Source organism: Aythya marila, assembly GCF_965140915.1.
Source record: "Aythya marila genome assembly, chromosome: 25".
NCBI classification, from domain to species: Eukaryota; Metazoa; Chordata; class Aves; order Anseriformes; family Anatidae; genus Aythya; species Aythya marila.
In genome coordinates this window covers 6,160,524-6,183,681 of record NC_139066.1, presented here as the reverse complement: position 1 = coordinate 6,183,681, position 23,158 = coordinate 6,160,524, and the positions used below count along the sequence as shown (strand labels likewise).

At 45.2% G+C, this 23,158-nt stretch overlaps 1 protein-coding gene across 2 annotated transcripts in view; it reads left to right on the top strand.

Annotated features, from left to right (window-relative positions):
• Positions 1-23,158, top strand: part of SKAP1 (src kinase associated phosphoprotein 1) — a 142,638-nt gene that overhangs the window by 7,256 nt on the left and 112,224 nt on the right. For both annotated transcript variants that reach the window (XM_082779298.1, XM_082779299.1), the window contains exons 3-4: positions 9,701-9,726; positions 23,008-23,124. In XM_082779298.1, coding sequence (XP_082635424.1) covers positions 9,701-9,726; positions 23,008-23,124 — 143 coding nt within the window. The remainder of the gene's footprint in view (positions 1-9,700; positions 9,727-23,007; positions 23,125-23,158) is intronic.

Genomic DNA, 23,158 nt, shown 5'->3' with positions numbered 1-23,158 from the left:
CAAAGGAGGTGCTGTCATGCTCAGGGAAAATCAAGGAACATAAAACAGGAAAACATGTTGCTGGAGGCTTAAATAAAACTTTCAGCCTCAGCTGCATTGTATTTTTGGCTAGAAATGTGATATAGAGCTTGCTGTTAATGCTCTAGTTAAAAGATATGAGTTGTGTCATTTGAAGTTAAGATCTGACAATAAAACTCAGGGTGGCTGACTGATATAAGCATGCAGTTTAAATAAAACTGCTGTCAAATCCCTGAGATGCAGAGAATTTTATCCTTTGGAAGGGCACAGCCAGATTCTATTCCCTGCAGTCCCACTGAAGAACTTTGCAAGATGCCCTGCTGTATCTTAATCGATCTTTCCTGCTGGCTAATTAAGCATCAGTTTTACTCAGCAACTCGGGACTGTGTAATTATCAGCCTGGGTTGCCCTGAATAATTGAAACAAACTGAATGCAGAAGATGGAGGCCTTTGGAAAATGGGGCTGCAGCATATCTAATGGAGGAAAGGTGTGTCTAGCAGTGTATTGGAATACTGGAGAAGAAAATGCTTGATTGCATGGTTACAGCAGGCTGGTGTGGCTTCTCTGAAAAAATCCCCCTTGTTGCCAGGTATTGACTTGGGATGGAAACAGTTAAGTAAGCAGAATTATGAACCTGAATTATTCACGTTGACAAGCTTTATTTCAGCAGTCCTGAGAGCACAAAAAGTGAGCTATTATCTTTGCATAATGCAACTCCGAGTCTGTTTTGAGTGAATTTTAAAAACCAGTATCACAGAATCTGATAAATGTACCAAGTACTTGGCAAACTTACCAAATTGTTCTCGCTTTCAGAAGCAGGCGTTCTGTCTTTGTGTGCTGATAGAGCTGTGAGTGGCACTTGAGCAGGGGGGTAAGGTGCTGCTGTGACCACCTTCTGGGGGGCCTTTGGCTCCTTAGAGATTCTGTGCAGTTCTGGTGACGGGCTCAAGAAGGAGCAGCCTTTAGAGTCCTGGGGCTAACACTGCGTTCTGTGCCGCAAAACCAGCTAGACTCTTACCTTTTTCTCAGCAGAATAATACAATTTGGGATAAAGTTTTTAGAACAGTGTCATCTCAAATGAGCAGGAAATACAGAGAAGCAGCCTTTGCATCAGGATGGGAGGTGATGCACAAATTCTTCCTGGATGTTCAGGTTGAGATATGGGCTTCAGCCCTGTTGCTTGTTGAAAGAAGGTATTGCAGATAATTCTGGAGGGGAAAGTGAGACCCCTGAGCGAAGGGTACAGGGCGCTGCTGATCTCCTACTTGCATTTTGTTGCTTTGTGGCATTTGGAAATGGTGAGAAGAACAGCGTACAAATGTCCTTCTTCTGACCTGAGCCATTAATGCAATGATTTGTGGTGGGAGATTACTGTAACGATGACTGTATCTTTTATTTGAGAGGATCTAGGCAGGTCTTGCTGCTGGGGATGAGGAGCAGGTTTGTCTCTTCAGGGAGCTTCCTGTGGCTTTTGTGGCGGGGATTCAGGAAATCATCAGCAGTCGCGTTCAGGAAGCAGCCCTGCTTTCTGCCGCTTCGCCTCTGCACAGTGAAGCACAACACAGCATGCAGGGTTTCATTATTTGGGTTCATAATGGACATAAGTAAACTGCTAAACTACTGGAGAGAGACACATGTGTCTCTGAAAGGGAAGAGCTTAATCTAGTGTGATTATCCTGAGCCGGTCTCAGTAACTGTTCCTGTAACTTGGCCTTCAGGTCTTTATATCGCAGCTCTCCCAGTGGCGTCGTAACAGCCCCCCTCCAGGAGGGTCGCTGATGGCTATAATGTGAACAAGTGTTTGGGCTTTATGTCTCCACGTGCTACCTGTGAGGATATATTGTTCCCATTTTACCACAAGAGGTGCAGGAGCTAGCAGTGGATTGAGTTTGCAGGTTGTAATTTTTTCCCAGGCAGCCTATGGTATTCTTGCTGAAGGAGCCATGTCAGAGGCATTGCAGGCAGCGGCTGTGGGAAGGCTGTCACCATACAGCTGAGTTATGAGTCCCTGTACCATTTTACTTTCAGAAATCATTTGGTTATTTAAAACCAAATGTTCTCTTCAAATGGCTCTGGTCTGCAGAAGCAGTTTCTATCTCCCCTCCCCCTTGCTAACTCAGATCCCGTTTCACTTTCTGATCTCATGTAAATCCAGGCCTAGAGATTATTTCCTAATCTTTTCGGTGGTGTTAATAATCTCTTTTGTTGCTTTCCCCAATCGCTTTGTGTGGCATCTGGAAAAGCAGGCCACAGAGCACCACTGGAGCCTTGGTCCCCAGGAAGGAGCAGCGCACAGGGTGGTGGCTGCAGCAGGGCGGCCTGGACGCCGTTGCTTGCCTTGACCATAGGCTGAGGACGTTGCTCCAGTCCTGAGTGGAAAAGCAAAGTGTCTGTAATGGATCGGATTTGCTACAGTTGCAGCTTTGCACTGGGGGAGGGCAGGGGAAGGATGTGCTGCTGAGGCAGAGTTTGTCTTGTCTTCCAGAAGCCCCAGAGGTTGTTAGTTGCTTCTGTTTTAGGTTGGTTGGTGCTGAGGGTTTGTTTCAAGCTGTTCCTTGAGAGCATTGCTGGTTCTTGTGTCTTAACAAAGCCAGCTGCAGAGCTAGCAGCAGATGTCTGACACCTGGGATGAATCGGATACATGACTCCACTCAGGAACACAAGCTCATTCTTGTCCTTTGGCAAGAGCAGTAACAAAAAAAAAGTTGTCTTGCTGTTAAATGACCTCACCTCACCGTTTAGACACTTCTAGAGCAGTTGCAATGGCAGGGGGTGAGATGGGGAGAATGGGATTTATTTAAAAATATGGAGATAAATAGTTCCTCTATCTCCTTGGAGTCAGCCAGTTATTAAAACTCCCTGTCAGAAGGCAAGCTTGCACTGATGGATACAAATTATTAGCATTTTTTTCCTGATGCAAAATGTAATAGTGCTGAAAGGAGAGCTAAGGCAGACCTGTTGTATAGCAAAGCAGAGGTGAAGAGAAAGTCTTGATGTTGAGTTTCTTACATCCACTCACTAGCAAATCCAAAATAGGCACTGAAACTCCACCTTTGCTTTTCCCCACTCTGACTTGGAGACCCTGAGGCTCAATCCTGCTGCTAGTAACTAACACAGGACCATTTTCTGTCATTCTTTCCACCATCAGGAGCTCCCATGAAGACAAGGCTCTTCACCTCTAGGTAACGAACCCCAAACCTCATTTTGCTGCCTCATTGTCTAATCCTTCTTAGTTAATGGCAGTATTCCCAGTACGGCTGCTGTGTTATCAGGGAGAAGTCAGCACCTGGCCTCCTAACCAGGCAGCGAAGAGCTCCCGGCCATCTCCTGGCCTGCTGGAGGCAGCGAGCCAAAGCCAGGGCCTTTCCCCAACCGCCACGGCCGCCGTGCTCCCAGTACCTATGTGTGTTTTTCCATGCTCTGATTCATCTGAGCTGCAGGAGTCTTTGTCTTCAGGGAGTAGACTCACTGGGATGGGGTAGCACCATCACCCTGTTTCTGGTATGTGCTTTGCCATGCCTGGCCCTTTGAAGCTTTGAGTTACACAGGTGCAGTGTTACTGTCAGGAAGAAATCCGTCGCTTGCTGCTGTAGCTGGAAGAGGATGGCTTGGCCACAAATGTAAGGATAAACACAGTGTGATCCCCTCTGCTGTGGGGGTCCTTGGAGTTGTACTGCAAATCTCGGCAGGCTGTTGCAGCATGTGGTTAGTGCACAGTCACAATAAGCTACTGGTTTTGTTGGTTTACAAGTGTAGCTGAACTGTGGCTATTTCAACACCAGGGGAACATCACCCAAAATCTTGGGTTGAACTTGATTCTTCCTGTGGCGAGGTAATACTGTAGGACTGTAAAGAGTTCATGAATGGAACTACATCGAAAACTTCATATAAACCAGACTGTTTAGCCTATTTTAATAAACTTCTAAGTGTATTAACTTTCATCTATTACATCGGTTTCAACCTTATTTTAAAGTTTTGCCATTGAAATTAAAGAAAATGCAATTTCAGGGTAATTTTGCTTCATTAGTGTAAATGTACTGACTGTAACTCCCACCAATATTCAACTCATTATGCTGAGTAATGTGCAATACCAAGATAAAAAAGAATTTAAGAATGTGACCTTATGGGCAGATAATTGAGCTCAGCACATTAACACCAGGGCTGGTCTATAGCCCCACTGCGTTGTCCTTAATTAGGCAAAGTGCTGTTCTCCTCCGTGTTCTGCAGAGAGCTGAGATTTATTTGTTCAGCAAGGAGACAGTCGCGCTGAGCAGGATTTCATTCACACATTGGCCATTAAATGAAAAAAAACGTCCCCTTCACTTCAGAAATACTTAGAAATTTTTGGATTTTCAATTTCTGTTCCACAAATAAGCTGCCCAGGATGCTTCTTCCTTCGTGCAGGGGAGGCACTGGCATGGCCTGGGGATGTGTAAGTGTGCGCCGCGCCAGCTGGTGTTAATGGAGATCTAAAGGCTGCTACCACCCTGCACCAGGACAGCTGTGCCTGGGTGTGTGTGAGCACAGGCATTCCTTTAGCTCGCAACAGTCAAATTTAATACTGACTGTGGTGACTACTTCTTTTTAAAGTCTGGTAAAGTTTCTGTTAGGATGGTCCCAATTTATTCGGTAATCTCAGTAGGGGATTTTTTCCTTTCATTGGGGGGGAGAAAGAGATGAGGAAGGAATTCTCCTGTGTTAAGATCAGGCATGGCAGGGGAACAAATTCAGTTCAGCTGTTATCACAGTCTACCTGCTTTTATACCCAGGGTGAATGTGGCTATTTGCTCTGCCAACGATGTGGTTTGGTGCCTTCTGGGTTAGGCTCCTTTCAGCAATTTGCATCATTTTCCATTCCGGTTGATAAAATTACCCCGGTTTCACCATCCATTTCCTTGTGAATGCATTGTTAATCTGAAACCTGAGGACGGTAAATGATTGAAATTGTGTAACCAGAGTCTTTGCATAGCTGCTGCTGCTACTTCTGTCGCATTTAACTGAGAAATGCATTTGAAGTGGTTTGTAACACACTTTGCTAATGGTGAGCTCCCCAATCCCATTTTCGTCTTTTCCTGCTTGAAATCTTGTACAGCATTGATTTTAAAAACAAAATTTTGCAAACATTAAAAAGCAACAAATACTGTGCACCAAACAAATTAGACTGTCTTGAAATACCTAATTTAACAGCTGTGGTGATATTAGTGTTCTTAATTGGACAAGAAAATACAGGAAATTTGATTGAAACTTGATTTTATTGTATGGTTCCTGACGAAATTGAGTCTGAGAGGAAAGTGGGGCTTAGACTCTACAACTTTAAAGCTGCAGAGAGACAATTCTAACCATCAAGCTTGACCCCTGGCATAATACAGACCATAAGATTTCAAACAGCAATTTTGCTTCTAGCCCCAAATTGTTCTGGTTCGAGTCCTTCAGTGCTGGGATTTGCCACAAGCAGCGCATGTTGGTCAGCGAACTCGAGTGGTGGATGGGAGGAACGGGGGCGCTGATCATGCGTTTTACTGGATTTCTGTGCCATTGATGGAATTTGTGACCCCCCACCATGCAGCAAGGGACTGGAGTCCAGGGTGACTTTACTCAAAAGCATCAATTTTACTTCTCCAGCAATAAACCAGTGCAAGGTTAAGATCTGTGGTCAAGGTCCTGAGGCGTCCTGGAAATGTTCCACTCCTGAAGACCAAGTTGTGGCTCTGTGGGAGGCAGCAGAAGGCTCTGGTCGTTCTAGACAAGGCACTGAGACATAAATGTTAGTTGGGGCTGAAAGGGCAGCGGGTTTCTGTTGGGAACAAGGCAATCTGGCAAACTTGACTGTTCTGTGACTCAATTTCCCTCTGTAACATGACAGCATTTTTTCATGACAATTCACCCCTCGCGGTCTGTTTACACAGTTGAGTTGTGATTTTGATTGGGTCCAGTTGGAGCCATAGCTACTACGAGGCTGATAAATGGAACTGAGATGTGCATGGGTTTCAGGAGCAAAGAACATAAACGCTTCCAGACAAGTGAGACTTGCTTGTGTTTGCTCGTTGTTGACTATGTAACCTCAAAGGCTGAATGATCGCGAAAACTTTGTGTTTTAAGCGGAACAAATCTGCAGCTTTCTGACTGGCCCAAAATATGCACCGATGAGGTGAGAGAGGTGGGTGGTTCATTGCAAACTATGTGAGAGGAATACTTATAGGATGTCTTTTGTTAAAGTATTGGCAGTGCAACACTCATTCTTTGGCTTCGAAACAGAAATCTGATATTTTGGGGCTAGTTCTTTGCTCTACATATCACATCAAAATTCTCCATAAGTTCCTCTGTGGCTTTGTTTTGCTGAAGCTAGTTAATCACTTGTTACGAGTCTTCCCATCTCTCTCCACTTCTTCAAGGACTAACGTAGACTGGACCTTCACATTTGGCTGAAAGCTCTTTCCTATCCTTGCCTTAAGTGCTGCTCTTCTTAGGGGATTCCACCTCTAGCTGAGGGACAGAAGCTTTATTAAAACACTGCTTAGAAGGAGCGAGTTAATTGGACATCTCTTAACTGATAATTCCCAAGCTTTCAGGGTTGAAAGAAAATGAATGAGAAGCTTTTACTCTTGGTGTTTGAGATCTGAGAACTGTTGATCACGGATGAAAATTTCAAACCTCATCCCAAGGCAAACAAATTCCAAGACAGCTTCATCTGAGCAAGGCGTAGACCTCTGGTTTCCAACCTGTACCATCTGGATCAGGGGAGAATTTGTATGGAGCAATTACAAATTTTTACACACTTGGTCCAAGAATTTCTCACGGGAAATAACTTTTGGGCAGACCCCCCCCCCCCCAAAGGTAAAGAACTGCACGCTGTCACTGCCTGTTACGCCCAGGTAAAGGCGCAATGTGCTCATCAGTTAGAGATGTCTTAACTGGGAGCAAAACTCAGAATTGGCCTCAAACTCCATCCAACTAATGCCTTGTGGAGGATTGCCCAAGACGAGTAACCTCGTTCTACCAGCCGAGTCCCTCCTGTCCTGCTGCACAGAAACAAGCTTTATCCGAGTCTGTAAGCGTGCACGTGACTTGTGGCTGTAGATGTATTTAAACTAACTCTGTTTGCTGCCTGGGTTGTCATAACAAAATAGGCATTTTGCCTAAATAATTGCATTTCCTGAGTAGTGTAGGAACAAAAAAAAAAACATTCTCCCTTAGAATTGTGCAAATATAACTTGCTGAATAAGTAAAGCTGATGTTACCTGTGGAAAGGGAGTGGGAGGAACACATGCTGAAAGTCACCCTTCCTCCCATGCCATCGTAGTCATATAAAAGAAAGAAATCCTATCATTTCAGTGAACGGACAATACTGCGCTATCATATCGGGGTGCCTTTTAAGCTCTCAAGATAAGTAATTTATCCAAAATTTTCATGCAGTCAGTGGCAGATAAAGGAATTAGGTCATTACTCTTTCATCTTCTGTAAGAACAAGACCATCTTCTCCCACTCCCGATTAAAATTTAAACTAACTTTCATTCTGTGCCTAAGCCTTTCCAGAGTGAAAATGATCAAAGCGTGAGATTAAAAACACATCCCGATCTGATGAGATTAGAATTTTGACTGTTTCCTTATGCCTTTTTTTTTTTTTTAAAAAAAAAAAAAAAAGAAGAAAGGCAAAGCATCTTTTTGGTATCAACCCCCCGCCCCCCAAATTGGATCAGAGTGAAGCTAACATGGGCTTGCTGGTCCAATAGGAAATGGAACTCAATTTTACATTTTTTTAAACCATTTTACTGTATTAAAAATGACAGAGGTTAGAAACAAAGCTCTTATACTTTTATTGAACTGGAATTAGAAGTGACAGAAAATCATTTTGGTCCTAGTGCAGTAAATGTTATCACTAAAACATGTTCAGGGGAGATTAGGACAGTCTCTCAAGCACAAGAGACAAAAGTTCACCAAACAAGAAGTGATTTCTCTGTCCTTGTCTCACAGCCGTCGGCTGGCCAGGGGACGAAAGTGCTGCAGCTCTTGGTGGGCGCCGGACCCGGGGGCCGGGTGCTGGAGGCCCCCACCGTGGGCAGAGCCCGGGCAGGGAGGCTGCTCCTCACCGGGGAGTGTGCTGAGCACGGGGTTCGGGCACGGGGCCAGGGCTTTGGGGCTTCACGCGTTGCAGTAACAGTCCGTGCTGGTGGGAAGCAAAGGCATGGAGCTGCTCTGACTGCTCCCCTGACCCTGGGCAGTAGTGTGGCTTTGGGGATTGAGAGAGGAGGCTGCCGCAGGATGGAGGGGAAAGCCTGTACTTAAAGTGGGGGAGATCTGCCGAGAGTGCCCCAGGGCCAAGAGGTATTTATGGCCCTTTCTAGCTGCAAGGCACGCTGGTGTGGCTCTTTCCAATAGGTCACAGCTGTTACTTATCACTGTGGGAGTCCATTCTCCCAGAAAAGTTTCTTCTGTCTGTGTGTATTCTTTTTTTTTTTTTTGTCCAAAGAAAACAAGTCAAATATTATGCCCTTAATCAGAATTCTGTTGTTGTTTTCTAATTAATCTGTGTCAGTAGCTTGAATGTTTGTATTAAATCATTTTCTTCATGAAAGCTTTTAATGAGGAAACAAATTGATTGGATTTTTATGTACTGGATTCTTGCCACTAATGCCTATAGACCAACCCTTTGTTACACATTTTGCCTGTGAATGGGTCATGTGGCTCATCCTCAGTCCTTGATCTGTTTCCAAAATTTGCCAGTGCTGCTCCCGTATTAAAATGGCTCACGTTAGCCAAAGGTGTGCTCTAAATGAGAGACAAAGAAAGAATGGAGGATTTCTTTTTGCTCGGCTGTTTCTGTGGTGCATGGCCCACTGAAGTAGTTCTGGTGTTTGTGAGCGTGAGCAAGCTGCTTGGGGCAGGGCATCGCACGCTGCCCGGCACGCGGGGATTTCAGATGCTGTTGCAGGGGAGCCACGAAGCATGGACTGACAATGTGTATCCCACGAGTTTTCATCTGCATGGTTCTGCAGGGAAAATTCCCGGTCTTTGGTCTGTGATCTTCTACACTGCTAAACGAGTACAGAACCTCCACTCAGTGGAGATAGATTTTGAGCAAGAAGGTTGCAAACCAGCGTAATAGAGAGCTGGAACAGGAAGAAAATGAGGAAATGAACTGGAAAACACAGCGAAGATGCTAAAGTTGATCAGGGTATCTTGGTGCATTAACGTGCCTTTTGAGCTTCCTAATGTGACCTGCGTGCACGAGAGCTGCAGACACACCGTGTCCCTGCGAGCAGAGCTCGTGGCGCTGAGGCACTGAAGGGCAGTGTGCCTACTGCCCTCCGCAGGGTTGCGGGAGGGAAGGTGCGAGGTGAGGTTACTGGAGGCTGTGAAGGGAAAGGCCGTGTAAACGTCTCTCTTGAGTAGGAGACCTGTTCTAATGGCAGGAAGTTGGGAGCCTTTGGAGCTGTTGAAAAGGAGAAGATCTGAGTAGTGAAAGAGGTTCCTTAGGTAGCAGAGGATGTCACAGGGGCCAGTTAGCATTCGTAGGACTGCCAAGAAACGTCTAGAGGAAATTCACAAAACGTGTTTTAACCATTCGCTGGATTCCTGGCAGCTTGTCTGGTATAATTCTTACATCTGTCACTTGCTTATCAGGCCAGAACAAATCAGTAAGAAAATAATGTATGCTTATGCTTTTTTTTTTTTGTCTTTTAGGTATCACTTGGAATTCCTGCCCCGAGGTGAGTACACGGCAGTGGGGAAAGAGGCATAATTTCTCCCAGTTCTGTACTTGGGGAGCAGGGTTGGTTGTATGGTATTTTCTATGCAAAGTCAACAAGGAGGAGAGCTACTCATTAAACAAATACGTAGCTTGTGTGTGGCAGTTCTGAGGGATGGGAAGGGGCAAAGCTGGGGTAAGGGCTGTAAAAGGAGCTGGGGTTAGTATTCTCCCTGGACAGAAGTCTGTTTTTCCTTACTCTTGAGAGGAGGTGGATGGGGCAACCTGTTCTAGTGGAAGGTGCCCCTGCCTGTGGCAGGGATTGGAGCTGGATGGGCTTTAAGGTCCCTTCCAACCCAGCCATTCTATAAAATAATACAAAAATGTGTGGTGCTAATGTAAACTTTCTGTCCTGGAAAAGCTCTGGAAATTTTATTGCAAAACTCCTGTTTCTAGAAAAGGATTGAAATTCAAAAGGGCAGCATATTCCTGGGGGCATTGACTTAGGAGCAAAGACTGTTTGGTAACCTTAAGTTGCTTCCAGTCTTGTTGCTTCTATGTTAACTTGAACTCGAAATTAAATCAACCTCCAGGTGTAGACAAATGGCCAGGCTGTAAAGTTTTCAGGACCGTGACCATCTCTTGTTATGTCTGTTAACAAGCTGGGAAATTCTGATCATGACTTTGATCTTCATTTCTGCAATAATGTGGGTGATGATTTAAACTTTCCAGGGTGCCTGCAGGTCATGAGCTGTGTCAGTGAGTACTTCTGCGTATCCAGGACAGTTGATGGATATACATTTCCTCAGAGCTGACCTGGAGCTCCTTTGTCCCTGTATGGGATCAGTGCAGCTTAGCTCTGGTTTCTGATCTGGAGCATTGGGTACAACCATGTTACAGCTAAGGCGTGTAGTTTGGTGGGTTCGTTCGTTTCTTTAAACAATGAGTGTGATAGGTGAGCACAAACAGAAGGATCTGCCAGCGTTCAAACAAGATGGGAGCGGCAACTGTAATAAAAAATCCTTGTGAGTGTTCCAAATCAGCTAATCCTTCATTTACTTCAGGAATAAATTCCTGTATGTTACCTCCTCGATCAGGGCCCACTTCCAGCACATCCTGTCTGTCTGGCAGCACAGAAATGTCAGAAATGCAGCAGTGCTGCAATTCCCCCTAGAACAGTGTTATCACATTTTAATATGAGCCTCGGTGCAGCCTCGGTGCTTCTAATTGCTTTCAAACCATTGTTTTCGTGCGTTTGGTTGATGAACCCAGCATCTGGCATCATTTGAGAAAGTACAACAGACAGCTGTGTTCAAAATTAAAAAAAAAAAAAGTGAGAGAATTAGAACACATAAAAGGGTTCAAAATTAGTTTTTTTTTTTTTTTAATTTTGAAAATTCATACAATTTAGTGGATGGAGGGGAGGGATGCTTTTGTTCTTTTTGAAATATCGTGTTCTTTTGTGAAGCTGGAAATCTGAGTAGTATTAGGAACATCGGTTTGTAGAACTGTGTGTAGATTTGTAAATGAATTGAAGTGCACAGCTCATGCAAATGCCTGCTTGGAATTATTGTGCAAGTGTTTAGAGGTATCTACGTACCTGAAGACCCAAACTTGTCCCAGTGTCATTTTGGGGAACCAATGCTATCCTGAAAAAATGCACTAAGGAAACTGGACAATGCAGGCATTAAAACCTGAGCTCAGACATCACCTGGAGAGCCTCAGCTCCAGTTTGATTCCTGGCTGGGGAAAGTGGTGATGAGAACTTGGTGCATGCCGAATGACAAAGAACCAAAGAATCACAGTGTGGGCCTTGGTTTAAAAAAAAAAAAAAAAAAGCAAAACAGAAAACCTCACATGCAGACATATGGATAAGAGGATTGCATAAATTTGCTGCCTAGCTGCGCTGTCAGTGCATTTAAATCAGAGGCTGATGTAGGGAGAGGAAAAGGCTGCTTCTTAGAACATTTGGTGTTTTCCTGGGAAGGCACTTCAGCATCTATTAAACAGTATTGCTAAAGGGGGTAAGCAAAACTTGTGACCATATCTGGTAAAAATAGTTAAAATTTCTTAAGTTCAGGGCCATGCTGGGCTCCTTCTGGAAAGTATTACGACCAAAACCTCAATGATTCTAGCTTTCCAAAATTAATAGTCAGTTTTGATATAAACTTCTGCTTGCTGGGAGACGTGAAGCAGTAGTGCAGGCCTCGAGGGTGGGTTGGGTATAGCCGTTCCGTTTCAGGGGGATGTAGCTGACAGCATGTGAGATCTGTAGGACAAGTTGCCTTGCCTAACTCATCCTCCCCAAGTGATGCTGTTGGCTGTAGCGTGTAGCTGCAAGTTACTTTTGCCTTGTTCCTTAGGTGCTTTTTGAACAGAGCACAAGGGTGACACGTGTTGCCTTTTGGAGGAGGGCTGGCTGCTTATGTGAAGCACTGTATAAACTCCATGTATTTTACTCGTGCCCTTGCTGTCTTGCAGCAACCTCTCCTTTGTGGAAAGAGAACCAAGGAAAGCTGGCAAAGAAAATCTGCATAGGACCTGGTCTGTTGTACCCCTCCCCAAAGTTGCTTTCTGCTGTTCATGGCTCTTCTCAGAATTCAGTGCAGGGGAGATGTTCTGCAACAGCTTTGGTTTAGCAGAAATGAATGGTCTGAGGGAACAACAACAGGCCGGTCTGAGGTACTGCAAGTGACTTCAGGACTAAACGGGGAGGGGGAAGCTGGAGGGAAGTGTAGATGATTAGCTGGGGAGAGAAGGGGAGGGATGGGGGAGTACCGCACAAGGAAGGACTGGAGAAGAAAGGTGTTTGTGTTAGCTAAATAAGGGAACTCTGTTGGGGCTGGAAGCTTGACTTTGCTGCAGTGGGACTTTGCACTGAATAACTTCATTGTCACTATTGTTTCAGCTGCTCTGTTCCTAAAACAAGAAGGTGTGCAAAGATTGACAAGTATTAAAAGACAGTATGTCTCTTGGTAGCAGTGAATTGGTTTAAATCATTGTCTATACAGTGTTTGAGATCCTTAGGAGCTAAATTCACTCCTTAATACTCTGCTTGAAGGCATGGGCTTATGGAAACAGAAAATGTGTCTCTGCCCTCCCAGCTGAGGGTTCCAGCCTGGGGCTGACAAAGAATTTATTTTCATTGAGCTTATGGTGACACTTTTTTTTTTTCCAATCAAAAATTTATCCCAAATGCTTTTAAAATGTCTGAAGTTCTGTGTAGATGCTTAAGGAACACATGTATTCAGAAAAGTATTCACAAATAGTTGAAATGTGAGAGTGAGGATTGTTCCATTTAAGTTTTGGAAAACTGGGGCTCAAGAAATGTGCCAAAGGTATTAGAGCATCTCCAGGTACATCCAGGACTTGGGTCCAGATCTCCTGATTCTCTCAGCTCTGTGCCTTCAGCCTCAAAATGTCTCCTCTCTGAAGCAGGGAGGAGTAAATATAAACGGGACATGCTGGGGCAAAACATGACTTAAAAATCGGGAGTCTTCATGTTCCGTAAAAGGCTTAAGTAACTGTAAGTTATGCCACTTACCTCGTAGTATATACTACTGAGATGAAGTAGGTATCACCTTACCTCTGTTGGCCCTACTTACTTTGGCTCTGATGCGCGGTGTTTCATGGGCCGCCAGTTGTTCCACGGGCTGGATGTCACAGCAGTGCATGAGATATGCATACCCAAGGCACACATGCAGTTTTCTTTCATTAACTGGCATTATACAGTGGCCTCAAGTATTAGATTTATGAAGTAGCTTTTCTATATACAACCTCAAATCTATTGAATTGAACTGAAGCGGAGCTGGATGGGAGATGGAACTGAGCATTTCCCTAACCACTGCTCCCTGGTATTGCATATTTGGTTCATGTAGTTATGACAAGAACAAGTAGCAAATCATTAAAGCAGCAAAAACACCATCTACACTGTAAAGATCTCCTTTGAAGCTGAGGCAGAGTGTTCCTGAATTAATGGAGTGCACAGTGATTTTACTAAGTTTTATTTATAAAAAACCCTCTTTACGTTCATGCCAAGAGTCTCCAGCTCAGTGGTAAGCAGGGTTCATGCACAGAAACCCAGTCTAGATTTATGATGTGTTTGAAAACGCAAGGGAAAAAATATCAAATTGACAATATTTGTAACATATTGTTAAAGTATCTATTCTATCGCCATGCGTGGAATTCCCCTGCTTTATAAACATGAGTGCCAGCTACAGCCCTTGAAATGTCATAACACATAGAGACAAAAAGAAAACAAAAAAACTTTTGTTAGAATGCATTCTGAAGTCCGAGATGTGTTTGGTTGGTGTGTGGAACAGAGTTAATTAATGAAAAATAAAACATACACAAAGGCACATGTTCTTTAACTTTTTTTTTTTTTTTTTTTAAAGAAAAAAAGAAAAGCTTTAATATCAACACTTCTGACAGCTCCCTTTATCAGCACCGAAGCTTTGCTTCCTGCGTCTCTGAGCATGCAGTTCTTTGCCTCTGCGTATTTATTATATTCTGGGCAAACCATTTTGTGTAGAGAGACAGTACTTTTTGCACAAATGTCTCTTCTGTTTTACAGACTGAGCAGCTGCACAGCTTTGCTTTTACATGGACTTATAAATTATTCTGCTACCTAAAGTGTTGTGCACAAATTTTGGAGGCAAGGAATGATTCTAGCGGCGTAGGTGGGAGGCAAGCATCTGTGCTCTGGGAAGGGCTGTATGGAGGTATATGTACGTTTTTATTCACACCTATACGTAGAAAAGATCAAGAGATGTGTGACTTTGTACCTGTTGGTATTGCATTTCAAGTGCATTTCAGGTGTTCAAAAGGAAACCAAGCCCCGATTCGTTACAAAGCTTTGTCGACCTGGGCGTCCAGGTGGAGGTCTGCCCAGGCCACGCGGCACGCCTCTGCTGGTGAGGAGAAAACCTGACGGCGTGCGTTGGTGTGTGCCAGCCCATGCCCAGCATGGGGCTGACACTGTCTCCTGACCCAGCCTGCTTCCATGAGCACCTGTGAATGTGTTTCTGTATTTATCAGAAAAATGGTTGTCAGTGCACAGTAATTAAGGGGGAGATGGTTACCCGTGACTGAAGCGCTGTATCACAAAGAAATAAAAAGACTTTCCCCTCATTTCTTGAAAATGTTAGGTACTTTGTTTCTTTTTGGTATACTCATTGCATGAAATGAGGGGAGAACAAGAGAAAAGTCTCCAAAACCAAATATGTCACCTGACTGAAAACAATAAACCCAGTTTTTCAGTCTTCCCTCAAAGCCAGCAAATGAAGACCTTGCAGAATTTATAAGAGGATTGAAAGAATATGTAGCAGGAACTAGCAGTTGGATTGGGTTATTCTGCAGTCAGCATCAAAAGTTTCCTGATTTCTGTTGAGAAGAATTAGGTTAATAAGGAAGGCTTTTGAACTTCTTTTTAAACCAGCACATTAATTTAAAACTTTCAAACTTCAGGAAAGGTTCCAGGTTTTCATTACTAGGTACTTCTTGGAGAGTGCTAGTTGATTAAGCAAGAAGCGGTGAGTTATGGAATTGCCTGTAGTCTTTTGAAACCCATCTGAATTGTCACACCTTGGGGCAGGGCTTGCCCTCCTTGTGCACTCACATTTAGCAGTGTCTGATGCTTCCCTCCCTGGGGAGGGAAGTTCAGAGCATTCTGGACTCAAGGATGAAGCAATGCACCATAAAGAGGAAAGTATAAAAACGTCAGTGAAGAAGCTAGATATACAGCAGTTTGGGGAGCCCCAATAAGTTAAATATTAACAAGTTCTATTGCTCTCACTTTGGTCAGTTAATAAAATACCCTAATTATTAGGTTGCCTAAATTGCCTGATGCGCAGCTTTAGAGATGGAGAGCCTTCTCAAATGAAACCTCTGTGTTTACTGAACTTGTTTGTGTAATACGAATGTGCTACATCTTTCCTTTATAAAGAAACCTCAGGGGTTATTGTAATGTGCTTAGATGAAAATGCAGCTCAGGCGTTGCTTTGTGTTCATGCAGAATAGGAGAATGTTCAAGAAATTGCCCTCCCCCCTACCCCCCCACTGTCGGGGATAATGTATGGGAGTGTTCACGTATACCATTACTGCAGCCTCCCCATAATGGGTAATAGACCCAGTTGCTCCGCAAAAAAACAGAAAACTTGCATCCTTTTTTGCCTGGTTTGCCCACTATGATGGTTTGGAGCCCTTAGCAAGAGGAGCGCCTTGTATACTTCTGAGCTCCACTGGGGAGTGGGAAATCAGTGCCCCCTGCTTCCAGAGCCTTCCCTGGGGAGCGGGGCTGGAGTGCAGCGCTGGGTCCCAACTCCTGGCTCTCCCGAGCCTCCAGCTTGTTTGAATCAGGAGTTTTGAGTCATTCCCCCGTCCCCAGCCCCCACCATGACTTTTGTGCAGCTTTGGTTTGTAGAGCAGTGACCCCGTCGATATAATCCACAAAGCAGTAATTCTGCCCGTTAGTAAGACTCCATCCTGAGACACAACTGTAAAATCACCCTCTGCATTATCAGAAAATGCCTGATGGGCATCTCTTCCAGTCCCTAGAGAGTTTGTCATTCTGGTATATGCTCTGGGCTCTTGTCTTTGCATTCACTGTCTGTGCTTTTATTTCCTTAAGAGTGAGTACTGCCGTAGATACGGGCAAGACAGCCTCCTTGTGTCTTGTCATTGGAATATACTTGCTAAACTCCAGCTCCCTTGTGGGTTAGTTCTGCTGCTTGTTCACTTGGTAGGATTTTGGCTGAGAAAATACACTGAACCTACTGACACTGCAACGGACATTCCTCAAAAATACTTGGTCTCCTCTCCTCATTGGTACTAACGATGTAGACATCTTTTTAGATCCTAAGTTGTGTTTGCAGAACTGTTTTGTGAATTATTGCACTGCAGAAGTGTCGGGTGCCACTTCTCAGACGCTGTTTTGCTGTGTTCCTAGCAGAGCTGGTAGCTCAGGAGATGAACTAAAGCGCAGATTGGTGATCTTCCTGTGCCTCAGTGTCCCCCTCCTTTAAATGAAGATTTTGCCTCTTCAAAGAGGGTAACAAGGAATAATTTATTACTGGGCAGAAATACAAATTGTTGGTAGCTTTAGCTTGTTTTGCTCACGTTGGATGGGCTTTGTATTTCACTGATGTGTTACCGGGTCATAAAAGACAGAATAAATCTTGTTTACTTGTTTACATCCCGTGGGAATCTGCTGCTGCTCTGGGTTTCAGGCTTACTCCTAGCCAGGCTGCAGTGCTGTGCTCCCCCTGTCAGGCAGCTGCTCCGTGTTGCTGCTGCCCACTTAAGAGGCAGAATGTGCAGCGCCTTTACTGAAAGGGTGCCAAAGGCTGGGGAGAGGAGCTGGAGGGAGGATGTTACAGGGGGAGGGAGGGAGAGGGCAAACATACATGGAGAAAAGGAAGGGAAGAGAAAACTGGAGGAGAGCTCAGCTGAGGAGCGACACGAGGGGCTGGCGGGGAAGCAGAAGATAAGGAGGAATGGGAAAGTCGCCGTGTGAGCTCAGCAGCTTCTCTGGCTCCCTAGGTTCGAGGGGGATCTCTAGGCCCCCAGATTGATCAGATCTCTAAGAAAGAGCCTTGTGGCCGTACCCGGGAGACCCGCTGCAGCGTGCTTCCACGCAAGGCCCGCAAGTCACAAACTTTTTGAATGCCACGCAGGGGGTGGCGGTTTGGGTACACCGGCGTGATTTGTGTCCAGTACCGGTACTGTCTTACAGTAAACCCATAATGCGGTGCGGGTAGGCTTTGATCTGAATCTCTGCGTGTGACTCGATAACTTCCAGGTCATTTTGTCACAGCAACAACCCCCCCCCCGCCCCCCCCCCCCCCCCTGCTCCCCCCCTCGCCCCGTGCCCCCGGCGGGTGCGGGTGCTGCGCGCTGCAGCCCCCCCTGCCGGCAGCTCCGCGCCACTGCAGCTCCCCCCGGCCCCAACCCGGCCCGGGGGCACCCGGGGGTTCCGCGCGCGCCGGGGCCTTGGGTACCCCGTGGTAACCCCTGGGTGCGGGGTTATTTTCTGTCTGTGCGTGGTCTCCCCCACCAAGAAAATACTTGTTAAGCAGGACGAACACTTCGAGACCTGTAGGTGGTAATTTGTCCGTAGTTCGTGAATCGTGCTGCCGGTGTGGGCACGGTCAGGGAGGGGGAGGCCGTGTGCGCGCACCACATGGATGCGCGGTGGGAGGCTGGGGGCTCTCAGGGCCCGGTAACGGGGCCGGGCTCTGGAGAGGAGCTGGGACTGGGGGAAGGTGCCGAAAATCTGCAGGCACCGAAACCGCAGCTATTCGTACGTTAACGGGAGGGGCAAACCACACAAATCCCTGCGGGTGCTTAGCAGCCAATGAAGCCTTTAAGGCATTCAAAAAGAAACATCTTATGTTTTCTAGCACATAAATGCGTTTAAAAAGGTATATAATTTATAATAGCAGTGTTGACAGAGCTTTAACTACAAAAGCTAAGCTGTAATATATTTACATGTGAGTGGTACTTACTGTGTGGGTGCGTCTCTGTTGATGTGTTTCCATGTGATTCTCCGTAATTTCAGCAAGTGATTGTCGTAAGGGATATTAAGCCATAGTATTGATAATACTTTTACAGCTCTGCTTTGGGAAATGCATTACTGCTAAATTAGTCCCTGAAAATCTAGAGATATTAACACTGTTGAGCATGAAGGCAGATGGGATTTTGATCAGAGACCTTTATTTGTAGCATGATCCTAAACAGTCATTACGTTAAAGCAGGAACTTCGTTTCCTTGAATATTAACTGGAGTTGGGGATTTTACTTCCGTGTTGGCATGAACTAGCTTATCATAAAAGTGTAAATGGAACTCGCTTGGTATTGATTTTTCCTGTGCTCTAAAAAGATGCTTAATGAAACTCGAGGTACCTAGATAAAGACCTTCACTGAATGCAAAGTAAGCTTAATTGCAGTTCCCTTAACAAGCTACTGGAGATGATTTTTTTTTTCCCCACTACAAAGCAGCCCTTTCACCTATTTAAATTGGTTCTCTTCCTGTGTGTGCCATGATGCGTTAATTCACTTTTTTTTTTTTTAATTATGAGGGCCAAATTGCAGCTTAAAGAAAGGACTTTTTTTATATACATTTTTGTGTGGACAGAAGTTCTTGAAGAGTTTGATTTTTGAGGTCGCAGGAGGTTTTAGTCTACAAAAAGAGTGATAGCTCTCCCCTCATTTTATAGAAGGGGAGAAAGGCACAGAGCCATTTTCTGACCCTGTACAACAGACCAGTTGCAAAATGGAACCCAAACGGAGGTTTTCTTAGCGTTTGTCCTAAGACCTGTCCTCTGCCAGATCCTGCCCGTGCTCTGGTGGAGGTGCAGGGCTGCTCTTCTCACACTCCAGCACCGCGAGCTCCAAAGCGAGCCCAGCTGCCTCTGGTGGGCTCAGGCTGTCCCCTGAGACGGCCGCCTTGGCGCCATTCCTGGTGGTGGTGGCTCGTTCTCCTGTAGGCCCTGCTTGTGCTGCTCCCTCGGAGTCCTGCTAATGCTTCACCGAGTTCTTCACGTTCTCTTTGCGGTCATTTTTTGCCTTGCCCTCAGCCACATGGTGAGCCCTTCCCTGCGCTGGGCCTGGCGCCGGCGAGGCGGCCTCAACTGCGTGGCAGCCTGAGGCCAGGCCCACACCTCGCGGCCGTGCCACCTGCCTGGCGCCGCAGTCCAAAGAGCCACCGCCTCTGCTGCTGGGGACACGCACGGTGCCGGGGATGCACGCTGTCCCTCGGCAGTTTGCCTCAATGTATGTAAAGCACTGCATCTGCGTTAATTACATGTGGTGCCTTCAAGCCTCTCTGTGCTGCTGTGCGAGATACTGCTCCCACAGAAAATGTCAGACAATGAGAAGATGGCACAAGTCCCCCCCGCCCCTCCCTTCCCTGTGCCAACACCATCACAAAGCAAGAAAGGGTATTTAGCACACTCAGGGGTAGCCAAACAGTGCCAGGGGAGCCCCTGGGTGAGGTGTAAGCCCAAGAAACCTCTTGCTGTTACCCTTGGAGTCAGTCTTGCATTCGTTCATGCTCCAAAGAGCGATAAGTTGGGGAATTTTCCTAAGGATTTGAGTAGGAAGATAGAGCAGCTTTGCGTCAGGTGCAGGGTAATTATTTGCTGGAGTTCTTTGCTATTTGGTTTTTATTCCCTGTGTTTTCATTAAAAGCTAATGAGTTTTTTCTTCATTCAGAACAATAGCTTGGCCCCTGACAAGTTGTTGGTTATTTTTTCTGCTTGGACTCAAGTAGCTGTTGCTGCTCCATAAACTTTATGGAAAAGTGGATTAAAGCACAAAAGTTTGTAAAACAAATCCTCATTCCCTTCCATTTGGATTTGCATTAAGTAGCTACGTGTGCAGAGTTTTTGTTGATCCTTGTCATTGTAACTCTAAGCAGTTTGAAAATATTCCTAATACCAACCAAACCAGCCACCTTTGTGCTGATTTGTGTTGCAGCAGCTCACAAGTCGGAGACCTGCTGCGCTTGGCACAATACATGTATGCACACACTGCAGCCTGTGCATATTGGAGTGGGTTTCTGTAGCCTGCATAAAGTTGTGAGAGCCTGGTTTCTAGTCCTCTGGGCGGGGAGCAAACCTGTTGCAAGAATCACAGAATTTTAGGGGCTGGAAGGGACTTCGAGAGATCATCATGTCCAACCCCCAAAAGAAAGAGCACAGCTGTGGTGACAACCCTCCTGTATGGTATTTCATGCCTGGGAAGTGGTCTGCCGAAACAGAGACCTGTGGCTTGAATCTTTCACGTGGTTTATGTGCGTGACAGCTACTCCTGCTGTTAACACCAGTGACTTACTCTTGCACGTAACCTTCCTGATTGGGTCCTTGTTCCTGTTCCAAATGGCTTACTGCATCCATGCATCGATGCATGAGCTGTTCCTCCCCAGCGAGATGGCTGCACCGTGCCATGCTGCCTCCTGCTACTTGGAAACCATAAACAGTTTGCTCGTTATCGCAATAATGCTGCACCTGTATCTCGTTATAAGGGAACACCTGTTACCTTGATGTTTGTTTGAAAAGCCTGGTGTAATACTGTGCAGTTTGTCTGAAAGAAAATGTTCTTTTAAGGTATCAGGGCTGAATGGGCTCGCGGAAGCTGTCTTCTAATGCTGGCATCTTCACATCACTGCAGACAGTCAAGCCCGCAACGCTGCAGCACGGCACTTAGGCAGGCTACTCATTAGAATGATCGCTGTTTTCCTACGATAGCGAGCTGTTGCTGTTTGGTAGCAGCTTTTTATATAGGCTTTTTAGAGCCTGTTTATTTGAGGATCTCAAAGTGCTACAGTAAAACAAGGAAGAAACATCCCCTTCTTACACACAGCTGAGCACAGCACTGAAATGACTTCTCCAAGGTCAGGCAGTCAGTGGTGCGCTCACGGATGCGCTCCAGTGGCCAGAGTCTGGCCAGCGGAGCAAGGGATTTGAGTCTCTGCTTTTTAATAGCTAATTGTTTTTTCCTCGTGGAGGTGCATGTGTGAATTTCACGTTGTTTTAGCATAGAGGAACGTGCTTTGCTTATCCTGCATGACTTCCCTAAAAGTAGTCTGTGGATGGAAGACCCTCTTCAGTACTACTTCCACTTACCTCTGATCCTGCAGCAGGAATTAAAGCTTGCCCTTTGGGCTGGGGGCCTGCAGCTTTCTCCTTGGCCTGAGAGGTTGGTAATGCAGATGCTGAATGATGCGCCTTCCAAAAGGAGAAAAAATGTTTTCTGAATTTATTTTTTTTCCTGAATCAGATGTTTTGCACTGCATGCTGAGATGGCTGCTGGAAGCAAGTAAACATAGACTTGGGAAAAGATTTGATAATGACATGCTACATCTGAGGTTCTTACCCTGTTAGGGAAGTTAAGAGTGTCTGAAAGGACAAGCTGCCAGAGGCACCTCTCTTATGTCACTGACTCCCACAGGCCTTTGGTAAATATCACAAAGCCAAATCTTTTTCAAATCTCTCTCTATATCCTTTTAGGACCTTTGAGCTTGTAATATCAGCAAGACTATCATAATATCTGGCACTCATGGTGATCTGTTTTTTTAAGTAACTGTTCTGTGGACAGGCAATCTTGTATGCATTATGCTCTTCACAGCCAGATTGTCCATTTTGGTGAAGGACTGGAGTTCAGCCCTTGAATGCAGACGTAGGGGTCTCAGAGCTCCGTGCTCAGAGAAAGCAAGGGAAGGCTGCAACCTGTGATGTTGAAAATAAAACTTCCAAAATACTATGTCGCCTTTCTTTAGCAGAGGACTTCATAGGGTCTCCACTGCGTTTCTTGCTGGTGGGAGGAAGAGTGTTGTAATCTCCTGCTCCAGGCCTTCAATACCCTTTCATCAGTGCTTGATTTAAACTATGGGGTGCAGTTCCTCTGTTTGCTTAGATAAAACTTGTTTGGAACTTAATTTTTAGTGTTTGAACACAATTAACGTCAGCTGAAAACTCACCTTTCTTGCTGTTTGTTGTGTGTTGAAAGAGTAGCCAGCTGTCTTTACCTCTGTTATCAGCAGTCTGGGGCGTGTGTATTCAGGAAAAAAGGCAAAAGCTTGAAAGACAACTCTGCTTTGTGTGAGCTGTGTAGCATTTTCTTCTATGGGTAGGCTACATGTGCTCTGCTTATAGGAAAGTTTTAAGTTAACATCTTTCATTGTAGTTATCTAAGTGCCTTCTGCATAACATCCAGTATTGGTAACAAATCCATAGCAAAATGTCTGTTCACAGTAAAATTGAGCCCAACATCTCCTATGGGGAGGTAACTGCTCCTGCCTCCACACAGATACATTGCTTTGTCAACTTGTATGTTTCTGTAATTACATGGAGTCAGGATTTTTTTTTTCCCTTACTACCCTCTTATTTGAGGATCTCAAAGATTTTTCCTACAGTATAAGAAGATTCTTCATTCTAGTGAATTTGGTAGTATAGTGCTCCTTTTCACAGATGGATCCTTTTCACAGAGATCATGTACTGAGCACAAGAGCAATGAGTTGAACAGGTTTTGGGGCCAAACTACCAGAGCCTAGTATTTCCAGCCTCCTCCTTGTATGCCCTTCAAGTGTGAAATCCATACAGATGCAGCATGAGTGTTCTTGCAGCAAGAATATGCTGCTTGTCCCTAAATGATGAATCTGGCCTTATACCTGGAAAAGTGATTTAGGGTTTCATAGAGAATCTCAGTGGAAGGTGAGAATCAGGAAGAAACACATATCAGCATAGGAAGTAAAATTTGGATTTAGGAATGTCCTCTTCACTAAAATCAAGCTCTCTTCTTTCTAGGAGAGGATCAGCATGATGCTGGCTTTGGACAAGACAGTTCTGATGAAAATCAAAGCTGGAGTTTGGCCCCTTCCATGACATCTGATGTCTCACTTCCATCAGACTTCCTAGATGATGGTAAGTCACTGATGTTTTTTGAAGTCCTTGTGCG